Source organism: Mus caroli, chromosome 12 (genome assembly GCF_900094665.2).
Source record: "Mus caroli chromosome 12, CAROLI_EIJ_v1.1, whole genome shotgun sequence".
NCBI classification, from domain to species: domain Eukaryota; kingdom Metazoa; phylum Chordata; class Mammalia; order Rodentia; family Muridae; genus Mus; species Mus caroli.
Window position 1 is genome coordinate 32,629,736 of NC_034581.1, and position 13,570 is coordinate 32,643,305.

The window sequence follows — 13,570 nt, forward strand, 5'->3', positions numbered from 1 at the left end:
AAAAAAAAAAAAAAAAAAAAAAAAAAAAAAAAAAAAAAAGAGTTGCTATGGTCACGGAATCTCTTCACAGTGATAGAAACCCTAAGACAGACGATACAAGCTGATGCAACAGGAAATTGCATCTATTACTGTGAGTACATTGAATGGAATCTCTTGTTTGTGTCCATACAATATGCATAAGAGATGACTTTTACCATGTATGCATGAAGACTGTTGTTTGTTCTTTCGCTTGCTACCAGTTGATCTGCTACACTTTGTTATATACAGCATATATGATCTTAGGATTCTTAGTGACAAGATCAAAATTACTGTATTTTCTCCAAGAATAAATCTTAACTAATGCTGTCAGATACTCACCATAATTTGTCATTTTTCGATCATGGAAAACGATCCTATAGTAATTGGTAAGGCAAACTATTTTTTAATTATGGGAATGAATGGGTTTCTCTTTGAGATTTTTGTTCCCGAAAGAATGCTTGTGTTTACTCACATCTACCCTCTCTATGACCTTAGAACTCTTTCCTCTTAGTCCATTTTAATGGTCCCCTGTGTATGAGAGAAAATGTGGTACTTGACACAATCCTCAGGTCCTTCTACTCTGTGAAAATGGCATGACATGATTTTCTTCTTCATGGCCAAATATTCCATTACGGATGCACTGTACATTCCTTATTCGTTCTTCTCTTGAACAGCTAGGCCAATTCTGTGTCTGTAAAATTATGATTATTGCCTTGATTAACAAGGCATGCACATTATTGTAATCTGAATTTATTTCCTAAGGGAAGCACAAGAAAAATCTAGCTTGGTCATATGGTAGTCCACCTTTTTAATTTTTGTGGAATTCTATACTAACTTCTGTGGTTGTTTGAATAGGCATGGTCCCCATACACTCATGTGTGTGAATGCTTGGCTTATAGGGAGTGACATGATTGTAGAGAGGATATCTAGTGTATTGTATGGATGCTTCACCTGTCAATTAAAGCAAAACAAAATCAATGGCCTATAGTGTAGAATAAAAAGTGGGACATCCAATAGGTAGAAAGAATTCTGGGATAGAGGGAAGTGGGAAGAATCTCAGGGGAAGATGTGAGGAGGGCAGACACATGGTACCTCAGCAGAGGAAACCAGTCATGTGGCAGAGTGTAGATGAGTAGAAATGGATTATTTTAAGTTATTAGTTAGGAAATAAGCCTAGCTATATGGCCTAAGTATTTGTAAATATATTTTGACTTTGAGTTGTTATTCTGGGAGCTTGAGGCTGAGGAAAACAGCCCATTACACATTATTAGGATATGTGATCTTATTGGAGTAGGCATAGCCTTGTTGGAGGAGGTGTCACTGTGGTGCCGGCTTTGAGGTCTCATAGCCTCAAGCTATGCCCACTGTGGCCCACAGTCGTCATTTCTGCTGCCTGCAGATCACTATGTAGAGCTCTCATCTCCTTCTCAGTACCATGTCTGCCTGCATGCCACCATGGTTCTCATCATTACTATATTGGAGTGAACCTCTGAAACTGTAAACCAGCCCTAATTAAATGTTTTCCTTTATAAGAGTTGCTGTGGTCATGGTGTCTCTTCACAACAATAAAATTCTAACTAAAATAGTCCTATAAAACTGACTAATTTAAATTTCCATAAGCTTACTAGGCTGCTTTGCCTGCATTCTTGCCAGCACTTTTTTCCTTGTAAAAGTTCCATCCTTTTGGGTGGCTTGCTCCATAACCCACGCGCTCATTTCACAAACCCTACATTTAACATACCCTACCAGAATAAAACTTAATGGCTAACACCACAAGACACATAAATAACGTACCCCTATGCACAGATTTAAACAATTTCTAACCAGCAACCACATTGGAAAGACCAAAAGCCATGGGTTTTATGGAGTCCAGTTCCCCTGGTCGTCTGCCTCTTGTGCTTTCTGCCTGCTGAGTGTGCTGCTGTCTCTGGGCTGGTCACTGGGCTTTGTAAGTAACTTAATCCTTCTGTTAGTTCATAAGATGCGATGGAGCCTTCTCAAGAGTCTCCTTTAAGCAAGCTCTAACAAATCAAACACCCAACTCCCTAGCAAAGAGCTCTTTCCTAGAATCAATCAGTCTTTCTGCCCCCCCACCCCACCCCACCCCAGCCTCACTCTGTCTCTCAGTCTCTCTCTTCCTCCCACACTCCTGTCTCCTGGAAAGGAAACATTCAAGCGTTGCAATACAAATAAGCAAGCTCTAATGCTTCCTTTTCATCGAAGGGTCAAGAGTTCAACAAACTTCAGTTAACACAGAAGCTGTCCATTTAGTCATAATGAAAGCAACAAAAGAAAGTGCTTTAGAATATTAGACAAAAGAGGGTAAGAGAAGAGAATTTTTAAAAATTGTTGTATGCTTTCAATTGGCAAAGTGGATAAAAATAATGAGATTTAATACTGTAACTGGGTAATTCAATCCTCAAGTTTTTGTTTTTTATGATTCTAATTTAGCTATTGATGGGTGAAGATTGATAATATACATGGTCAAATAATTCCTTATCCGTTGTCATTATTTAATCAGCAGTTCCTTCAGTAAGTATTAGGCCCCTGTTGCATTCCTGAAGCTGGGCATACAACCCAAACCCAAAGCAAAGCTAGGGCATGCTCTCATGAATTCCACATTCCAGATCCTGAATACAGTGGTGCCTGGCACTCGGAGTACCCATTCTGTTTCATCAACATTTCCCAGAAGGATAGTCCTAAATAAGCGCTGGATGAGCACCAGGCCTGAAACTTCTCAACGCTTGCTCGTTGCACCTCAAACCCGAAGATTTATGGCTGCCTTGCCATCATTGGCTGTGCAGTCTTAACACAAGTTACTTAGCACCCACGTTCCCCTGTCAGTGAAAATGACCACTAGAGGGTTTTTTTTTTTCTTTTTCTTTTTCCTGTTAACAGGAGATGTGTGTTGATTATTCAGTAGTGAGTGTGGTTGCTATCCTCCTCTGGTTACAATAAAATCACACTTGCCCAATAGAATCACCTGTGGAATTTAAAAACATTCCACAGTCCTGGCTGCACACAATCAAATCTTAAAATTTGAGTGTGGAATACAGAGTTCAAGGACACTACTTGGTGGTTCAAACGTGCAGACAGACAGGTCTGGGAATCAACCTTCTAGACTCTGCCTAGCCATTTGTCTTTCCACTTGGTAGAATCAGGGTGCCATCTGTGGATAACGAAATTCTTATGACCGAGATGCACACATCTGGGTCTTGAACTGTACCTTGAATACAAATATTTCCCACTTATCTAGAATGGGGCCCGTGACTGTGCTGTGCATAGCTGCCTGTGTGTGACTGTCACATCTGTAAGGACTGCTACTGCAGCCTCGGCTCGGCCTGCCCGGAGGGATAGAGGGAAGAGCAGGAAGAGCGCTGCTGCCTTGGGGCGCTGGGCCCAGGCTGGGAAGACAGGCTTGTTGGCTTCCTCCGCGATCAGCACCCGAGGCCACTTTCCCCGAGTCCGCTCGGCGCCGTTCCTGGCCCAGTGCGACCCTTGATCTCGGCCCAAGGCGGGTGCTGGCGTCTCGCTCTTGGTTTCCATCTGCACCTCGGAGTTCTGCGCTCTGCCTGCTATGGAGCCCGGGCCGTGCAGCAGGCCCGCTGAGCCTGGGCATAGCGTGAGCGGCCCCGCGGGCGCGGGCTCAGCATTCCCGGAGTCCCCGTTGTCCGTCGCCGGGGCGGAACCCGGGGACCGCCCTGGAATCGTGGCCGCCGTGCTGCCGGCTGGGGGTTGCGGGGAAAGGATGGGCGTCCGCACCCCGAAGCAGTTCTGCCGCGTTCTGGAGAGGCCGCTCATCAGCTACACTTTGCAGGCCATGGAGAGGTAACTGGCGCCAGCCATCCGCTCCCCCCAGCCCAGGATCATCCCCGACAGGCAGCGTGGCGGGCAGCGCCGGGCCTGGGGCCCTGGCTAACCAGTGCATGGGGACCCAGGGACTTTCGGTTCCCACGCAGGCCCCGCGGGGCCCGAGGAATATCTGCTCGAGGAGCGCCTGGGGCACAGTGCCACCGCGCATGCGTGCGCTTGAGAGTCATAGCCGCACCTCCAGTTTCCTGGGCAGACACGTTTCTTCTGGGAATCAGGCATGGCTAAATAACCAGGTAGTAGAGAGAAGAGCAGAGTTAATTCCAGCCTTTCAATAATGGGAGGTGATTGGATGGTGTGGTTGAGGCCAAGACACCCTAGAAAAGAGACTGAAATTAGTTAATTCCAGAAATAATGAGCAGTGTCAGGAAGGCTGTGAAGAAACTGTGAGAGGAGAAAAAGATGGGTTATTTGAGTTGTGATGTGATGGGGCTGAGGTGAGACTGAAAGGGAAGATTATGAAGGTGCTTAAGTTCTGCAAGATCTTTACTCTTTTGAAGTCAAATGGACAGCTGTGACGATGCCTTTAAACCTTGAATCGGACTGGTTACATTTCAAGATAGATGCCAATATTTAGCATAAGTAACGATTACAGGAGGCTTCCGTAGAAACCACTGTCCTTGGCATTTTGTTCAGAAGAGCAACTCCCAACACACTTCAAAAAGTCAAAGGGACACAGTAATTTCTCAGGAGATTATTTTACTTTCCGAGCATTGGCATTTGGTAAATGGAAGTGCAGGGCTGCAATCATCCTTGATTAGAGTAATCAAGACCGGTGGTTACATCCGAAACTCACTCAGACCTGGAAACGATTCCAGTTCCCACCCCTGTCTGTGTCTTTTATTTCTCTGCATAGTACAGGGGTTGCTTCATACTGCCATCTTACCAATAGCACACACCTCCAAAGTTCTAGCGCCACACTCACCCTGGCAACGCTGTCCATCTTTCTAGCGACAGACAATGAGATGGCTTGCAATGGATATTGGCAGCAGATCTCTGTCTGCTTGGTGGTTATATGCAGGGAGTTGTAGACTGTTTTTCATTTAACACTTTTTCCCTTGGGGGAATACTTTCTGTTAATTTGCATTTTTGCATGTACCAAGGTAGCCTGAGATAGGTGGACACTAAAAATTAAATCTTTTAATGTAGAAGAGTGTTTGGAAAGGGGTTATTTGTGGAAAATACAGCAAAAGGACATTTGCTTTCCATTTTTGCTTAATTGATTACAGCAGTTTGAAATCCTAATAGCCCATTAGGGAAATTGAAATAAATTATAACAGCTTATATAATTCAGGGAACATTCATTACAGGTTTCCTTCTTCTCTTTTTGGTTTATTTTTTTGTTTGTTTGCCTAACAAGGAACTGAGATCAGGGGTCTCGGTCCCTCATGCTTCATGACACCAGTATCAATGAAGAAATTTTGTTTCAGGAAACCATGTGATGAAAGTATTGTGTAGGCTAGGACATGCAACTCTGTGAAGAGGTCCAGTTCAGGTTGATTAGCCTATGTACCCAATTTTTACTGGATTTGAAGTTGGAAATTGTTTTATCACTCATAGTCATTGACTCGGGGCCCACAAATGTAGCATAGTAGCGTAGTTCCCACAGTGGGGTGACCTGAACCCTTTTGCGATGGGACTGGTTTAAACTCCACTGAAAGAAGCAGCAGCCAGTACACTGATGAGTCAAAACATATATAGAGGACCATACAGAATGCTGTTGCTCATCTTCCTGCCAGAGGAGAGGCAGGGTGATGCTCTCTCTAGGTATGTCTAGGTATGTCTCTCTAGGTATGTCTTGCATGTCTAGATGTCTCTCTAGGTAGGGCTATAGGATGGAATTGACTGTTTAATGAACGTTAGGTTAAGGACTGGGGCTAGTGTCTTTTACTCTGCTGGGCAACAGCTTTATTTACCTGGAAATGTTTAAGATGTTGACTGGGGTTAAAGTCAGATAGGAAGAACCTGCAGCTATCTGGGTCATAGATGGTTAAAGCACTGCTTTATACTGTTGTTGTTTGTTTGTTTTGTTACTGATTTTTAAGATTAAAAAAAAAAAAACGGAGTTGATGACTAGGGGACCATAGAAATAAAAATTCTTACCAGTAATGAGATTTTTGGTTTACCAATATTTAAGAGAAGGAAATGTTAATTAGAAGCGTAGGTTACTGTGGAATATTTTTTAAAAAGACAATATTTTGACCACACAAGACCAAAGGAATGAGGTGACCTGCAGCTCTGCTTATGTAGATGTAGGCTCTTCCTCCTCAGTCAGTAAGTGCTTTGACTGCACCTTCCCTACAACTCTTGAGGCTTCTTGAGCTCTCTTAGGTACCCTGCTTAAGATAACTTGTTCCTTGACATGGTTCATGCTTATCAAAAAAAATTATAACTGGACTTCTGATATCACTTTATAGGAAGATGGTCCCGTATAGCAATAAACTAGCAGTCCAACTCCGTGATCGGTATCTCTAGTTTTATTATGGTGGACTAGTCTTTATCTAACAGATGTGATTCAGTAGATCAATATGTGCGTTTGTCTAATAGAAATATAAACTTGTGATTACAGTTCACCCACTGCCTCTCTTAAGGCTTGGAAACCAAGGATGTCCCATGCTTAGAATTTTTTTTAAAAAAAGACTGCAAGGTATATATTTCAATGTAGTAGCTTATGGTTTATTTAACTCTGTTTTCTGTATTTTTTATTTAAACCATTGCAAATTCTGTTAGTTGGATAGATGGGAATTACATAAGTGTTTCTCTAAATGAGCCACATTGCTCATGTGAGTTAAACTGAGATAGTAAAAATGGGAGAGGGGAGACGTGAGAAGTGGTTGCGAGATCGTATGGATCCTGGTGACTCATGATTCAGAAGGAGAAGGTGCCTAGGATAGCTTTAGTTGAAAGGTCGTTCAATTTGAGTCATTAAGAAGGTCCTGTCTGATTCAAGGTGAGAAGAAAAGCCGTTGTGTTTTGTGACGGTTACAGGTTAAGAGCTTTGTGTTACTTTCCCTTTGAGACTTTCAAAAACAGTCGAAGACCCTTGGCTCTGAAGCTCCCAGAACAGCACCAGAGGAAGAAGACTGGCTGTGGCTAAGGGGATAGCAACCTGCCTTTCCCACTAACTCAACATTTTATCCTAAAACATCAAAATAGACACAAAGAGGTGGAATTCTATAGACAAGTCTCCAGTGCAATGCAGAGTCAACTTTCCATGAAGGCAGTCATGGTGGAGAGCAGCAGCTGCCGCTGTTCCTTTAAGACTGCATTTCTGTAGCCTAGATGAAAGTATTCTGTAGGTGTTAACTTGGCTTGACTCTCCCCAGGTTTGTAAGTAAGCATTTGTATAAATGTTCTGCTTTCAACTGGCTTTATTAAACTCTCTGAGCAGAGTATGCTTGCAACCTAATTCCAGGAGAAAATAACTTCTGAGATATTATATTTCCTCCTCAAAATGTCTGTAGGTGTTACGGAGCTTGGGGCTACGTTTATATTTGCTATGGAATGTGCCAGGAAGGAAACCGTCATGCGGATTTGATAGAATTGGGCTGCCGGGGGTTTGGTGTGGGCTTGTTTTCAGCTCAGAGGTAGGCTAGATGCTTCTATTCAGCAAGTACTTACTCAGGGTGCACTGTGTGAGGTACTTAAAGTCTTTTTACAGTCTCATGATTTTACATTATTAAAAGTCTTCTGCAGAATTAAAATTTAATTCTGTGACTTGAAAAGAATGTGAATAAATCCTTTGGAATACAAACAGTACTTAACAAAAGCTTGCAGGCCCTGGGTGTATTCTGGGTTTGAACAAAATAGCTTTGTAAGCCCACTACCGCTTGAGTGGTATGAAGTGGTGTTCTCTAAACCTTTACTTTTTTTAAGGAAAAATTTCCCCATTTTCTATGCATTTTATTCTCATTTCTATTTAGCCTAGTCAACAATACTTAATTTAACTTAATAGGAAGCTGTGATGATGCATAATGGTTCCTGTAACACACACTTTGAAAAATGGTGGTTTAAATCATTTTAAAGCTGCCTACGGTGGGCCACACCTATAAATCTGTCAGTCAGGAGGCTGATGTGGGAAGATTGTCATGTGTTTGAGACTAGCTTGGTGTAGGTAGTGCATTCCAGGGCAACCCATATTAGACACTGTCTCACCAACAGTAATATCCCACCCTCAAGCCCCAGATCCATCATAAATTCAACTTCATGCATTGGGGCTAGAAAGATGGCTCAGTTGCTAAGAGCACTTGTTGCTCTTACAGAGGATTCAGGTTCAGTTTCTAGCACCAATATGGCAGTTCACAAACATCTGTGTCTGTCTTGTAGTCTCACTGGACTGTATATGTATGGTGCACATACATATGTGCAGGAAAAACACACATACACTTAATAAAGCTAATATAATTGCCCGGGACTGGTCTAATGCTACAGCTCTAGCTGTTTATCATTACTTACATCTAATTTAATTCATTTGAAACAGAAGGAATCATTGAACAGATATTTGAATACTTATGTTCTGTGTTAGCCTTTCATTTTTTTCTTAGTTCTTTTGTATTTCAGTTGACTATAATTTTTCATTAAACTTTTAAAAGTTATTTCAGCTGAATTCTCTGAAAGAACATGCAATGGAAACTAACAAGATCTATCAGCTTAGGAATCAACTTGATATCTTGCTTTATACAAAAATTCTGCCACTGAGCTGAATATATTATAATTCTTCAATAATAAAAAGAAGATAACATGGGACCACATTAAATAATCAACACATTTTTTGGCTTTTAACAATTTCTCTCTTCCTTCCTCTCCTTCCTTCCTTCCTTCCTTCCTTCCTTCCTTCCTTCCTTCCTTCCTTCCTTCCTTCCTTCCTTCCTTCTTTCCTTCTTTGTTTTTTCCTTCCTTCCACTCTTCCTTTCTTCCTCCCCCCTCCTCTTCCTCTTCTTCATCTTCCTCTTCTTCATTTTTCAAGACAGGTTCCCATGTGTAGCTCTGGCTATCTTGGAACTTGCTTTATAGACTAAGTTGGCCTTAAACTCATATAGATTGCCCTGCCTCTGCCTCCCAAATGCTGGGATTAAAGACATGTGCCACCATGCCCAGATTAATAGTTCCTTAAAAGCATTTTTCCTAGTTATGTAAGTATTGTTTCTGTCTAGTCAGCAGATATTTATTAACATATGGTGTGCGATATAAAGAATGCTGTACTTCTGTGCTCAACTATTGTTTCTCCTGCCTTGCATAAGGGAGGGCATATGCCAGATGCTTTTTTGACATTTGTTGAATATCCCAGTAAGTAAATGAAAGAAAACTTTCTTTGGTTGGCGTTATTAGAAATTATAGGAGATTGACTGTTTTACTGCAAAGGCAACCATGCCACATGTTTTAACCCTGGTCAAAGAAATGAAGTCTTAGATGCAGAATGGTCCAGAATGACATTTTTCTCTCCTAGATGTTAGACTTGCCCTCTGAGGCAGTACTGTAGTTTCCTCCTGGTGTGATCATGGGCAGGCCATTACCTTTGTGTCCTCAGGAATAACATTGAGACCATAGCAATGTATCCCAAAGAGCTGGGTGTAGAGGTATTGTATGCAAAATCCTCAATATAGCCCATAGACACTAGCAAAGATGCCATATATATATATATATATATATATATATTTTTTTTTTTTTTTTTTTTTTTTTTTGCTGTGTCTAAACTAATATTACTGAAAGTAACGTATGTGGCAGGTACTGGGATGTGGTCTTTCTGAGAGCCAGGAACCTAATGAGAGAGAAAATGACAGACTACAGCATGGCATGTAATAACCTTTGGGAGATGAGTCTTTTGGGAGTGGAAGGAAAGGAGGTTGCACCCAACTTTATGGTCAGAGAAGGTTCCTGGTTGGGCTGTGTCTCAACCTGAGGAGTAAGTAAGGCTCAGGAATGGGTTGGTAGGCTAGGGAGAGAAGGAAGGGCAGTATTGAGAAACAAGAGAGCACCACAGAGACATGCTAGTAAGAGGATATGTTGCCCTCTATGTTAGCTTTCTCAACAGTGTGAGAGGATCAATTTAAGTGAGGAGAAGCTTGACTTTACAGGGGATGCAACCTGTTATGTGGGGGAAAGCAGTTGAAGTGGGTCAGCAGAACTAACAGCATGTAGGCTGGAAACTGGCCTGACTTCAACTTTCAAGGACCCTGTGACTCACTGATGATAGCTTTGTCTCTTGCCCCTAAAGGTTTTGTGATACCTTAAGATAGCATTCCTAGTTGGGGATCAAATCTTCAAATATATGTGCCTGTATGGTCATCTCAGACCCACATTACTTTCTTATCAGGGAGCAGCTAGGCATGAAAGAAGAGGGTCATGCAGAGGGAAGGCCTGTGTGTTTATAGGGTAGAGAGGAGGCAGTAGTTCTACACAGGTCTGGGCCAGAAACTGTAGTATGTCCCTAGGGTTTGAACTTGAGAGGGATCATCTAGAAGTAGCAAGAATAAACTGGGTTGGGATAAGATGAGACAGTTAAGACCCCATCCGTGAAAGTATCAGATGTGAGAGATTACAAGAACGAGGGGTTGAGCCAGAACCTTTCAGAACAACACACTGAAGGGTGGAGTGGGGACTGCAGAGTGGTGGTTTTCCAGTTGCTATAATCTTTGTGAATAGTATAATTTCCACACTTCCAGGGTGGGATAAGTTCAAGAATAGTCAAGGATGACATTGGTATGTGGGATGGACTAAACAAACCAAAGAAAAATTTACAAGTAATCTCATTCTGTAGTTTTTATCACTTGGAAAGACTACGGTTTGCTCATGGGCATTTTATAATAGTGCATCGTTTTCATTATTGAAGCCTTTCTTGAAATGTCTGAGAAAATATAAAAGTAATTGAATACCTCTAAGGAGCTTTAGGATATAAGGTGAAAAGCAAGAAAACCAGTACATAAGTGTAAGATGTTACACTATGGGCAGTTTATTCATTCAATAAACACCTATTGAACACCTGGTAAGAGTTTTGTATAAAGCAATGTACAAGGCAGATATTTGTGCTACCACATCGATGGATACCCCATACTACAGAGGATGAATCTAAACAAATGAACAAAAAAAGAATGCTGTTTCATCAATGAAAAAGAGGCATTTTTTTCTGTCTTATGTTCATTTTGAATGAAGTAGAAACATAGCAAGGTATATTCTAAAGTATGAAAGATAGTAAAGGAATTATATAAATCTTGCATAACTTAAAAATATACTCTATAAATTATCATGTAAATGTCTTCTGAAAAGTACTACCTCTGTAAGAGACACCATAGAGGTGTCTGTGAATCTCATACAGGTTACAAAACGTAATGTATGTTAAGTGCATTTCTTGTTATCTCTCATTTTGAAATGAGAGATACCTTTAGAACTTAACTATTCTACCATGACTGTATAGGGTTGATAGGCTCATAACTTTATTTATTTTTCTTATTTTAAGTTGAATTTTATACTCGGCATATAAAATATTAGAAAACTTAAGTGTCTTTTACTCTGAATCGACTGATACTGTGGCTCAGAGGCACTTGTCCTGGTTTTGGCCCATGGGAACATGCAGGTCCCTAGTGTCACTTGAATGCTAGTACCGGTACCTGTTAAACTTGTTTGATTCCAGAGCCACTATGGACTGTGATCAGTCTGGTGGAGGTCTGTATGAGATCAGCTACCTAGTTTTAATATTTGTGTGGTTGGTTGCAGCTCATGCAACATCTTGAAATAGTCAGCTTGTAAAACTCAATAATGTTTTATATTGTTCTTACCTCCCTGAAGGATAAAGTAGTAGGAAAACTATAAATTTAAAAGCATAATCTTTTGTATGTTTTCTCAAACTATTTGCAGAATGCCATTTGTAGCTGGGCAGTTGTGGCCCACACCTTTAATCCCAGCACTTGGGAGGCAGAGGCAGACGAATTTCTGAATTTGAGGCCAGCTTGGTTTACATTGTGAGTTCCAGGACAGCCAGGGCTACACAGAGAAAAACCTGTCTCAAAAAACCAAAGGGAAGCTCCCCCCCCAAAAAAAAAGCCATTTGTTCAAATGTAATTGAAGTGAAAAAATCTCATGTATCTAACATATGGGATAGCAAGCTTTATGTACCATTCCGTGTAAGATAATACAGTGTGAAAAATCACCTTTATTGATATAGTGTGAGATGCTTACTGATTCCCAGACTTCATACTAAAGCATAACAACTGAGCTTTCAGGATTAATCTCCCAATGTAGATCAATGGATACTTATTTATACTGAAAATTCAGTTTCTTTTATGTGCTTTAGAGTTCGTTTATATTAAATGCTCACATGCTTTCTTTGTAGAGTCTTCTGGATAAAGGACATTGTTGTGACAGTGACAAGGGAGAACATGGAAGCAATGAGAAATATCATCCAGAGGTATGGGCATAAGCGCATCTCGCTAGCTGAGGCTGGAGCCACGCGCCACAGATCAATTTTCAATGGACTGAAAGCCCTGGCAGAAGATCAGCCAGATTGTAAACTCACTAAGCCAGAAGTGGTGATTATCCATGACGCCGTGAGACCTTTTGTTGAGGAAGATATCCTCCTGAGAGTTGTCTTAGCAGCTAAGGAACATGGGGTGAGTGTTTGACACTGTAATGGGTAAGGGGCAAACATGGTGGTGTCGTCACTTTGCTAAATTTTGATAGAAATATATTTAACTGTAAGTGGGAACAATGGCCTGAAGACATTACTTTAGGGCTGTCATAACATTGCTGACTGTGAGACATGGATTTCATTTATTATATCATTTATCATATTGTGACATGAGCTATGGAGAGAAGAATAGACTAATGATATAATTAGAATATATACCTATTATGTTCATCCAGTCCTTCTTTTTTCCCTTATAGTTAGCTCTTCTTTTTCTCTTTAATGCTACCTGTACCAACATGTACACTTGTTTGCATATATACATACATTACTGGCTAGATTCTACATATTTGGGAATATCTAGTTTATTTCTTCATGAGACATAATGGACATAAGTTGAAAAGAGGATATAAAGCTTTTTTCTAGTTCTAATTCTGTTCTTAAAATTACTTTTTAGTTTTGGTAGTGGTGAAGTGTATTAAGTATATTTAGTACTGAAGCTGTAAAATATAATGTATAGTTTCACAATTTCCATTTCAGTGCTAATTCTAACTGTATGTATTTTTATTAAGTTATGTAGATTTCGGGTCTGGTTATTTTGTTGTGTGATGTTTTATTTATTTAACATTTTTCATAATGAAATTTGTATATATACATACAAATATATATACATATAAATATATACATATATACACACACAAATAGAACTTTAATAAGTGAACTTCATAAGCTGTTGTATTTCTGCATAGAAATCTGGCAGAAGGGCAGGATATGCACAATTAACAAAAATCTGGCCCATGGAACTTGATTTTGTACTTCGAGTCTGTCAGCAATGGCTTATTTCCTAGAATGAATAGCCACCCATGAGTTTGGCATCATGTAGACTAGTCATTTGAAGAGGACATGACTGTTTGCCATTCTTTGTCACTTGGGTAAACACAGTCTGAGTAAATGCCTATCATAGCTATCTGTAGAACATGTTTACTTTTTTCTGTCCATCATGTAAACTTCTGTAAATATAGGCACAGATATCAAATTGAAGTTTGCAGTTTATGTTTGAGACTG

At 40.5% G+C, this 13,570-nt stretch overlaps 1 protein-coding gene across 2 annotated transcripts in view; it reads left to right on the forward strand.

Annotated features, from left to right (window-relative positions):
* The first annotated feature begins 3,272 nt into the window (after window positions 1–3,272).
* Window positions 3,273–13,570, forward strand: part of Crppa (CDP-L-ribitol pyrophosphorylase A) — a 293,326-nt gene continuing 283,028 nt past the window's right edge. Inside the window, exons 1-2 of one of the 2 annotated variants that reach the window (XM_021179106.1) lie at window positions 3,273–3,846; window positions 12,215–12,491. In XM_021179106.1, coding sequence (XP_021034765.1) covers window positions 3,596–3,846; window positions 12,215–12,491 — 528 coding nt within the window. In that variant the 5' untranslated portion in view covers window positions 3,273–3,595. Of the gene's footprint in view, window positions 3,847–3,871; window positions 4,125–12,214; window positions 12,492–13,570 lie in introns of those variants that run through there. The other variant, XM_021179109.2, reaches the window with a different exon arrangement.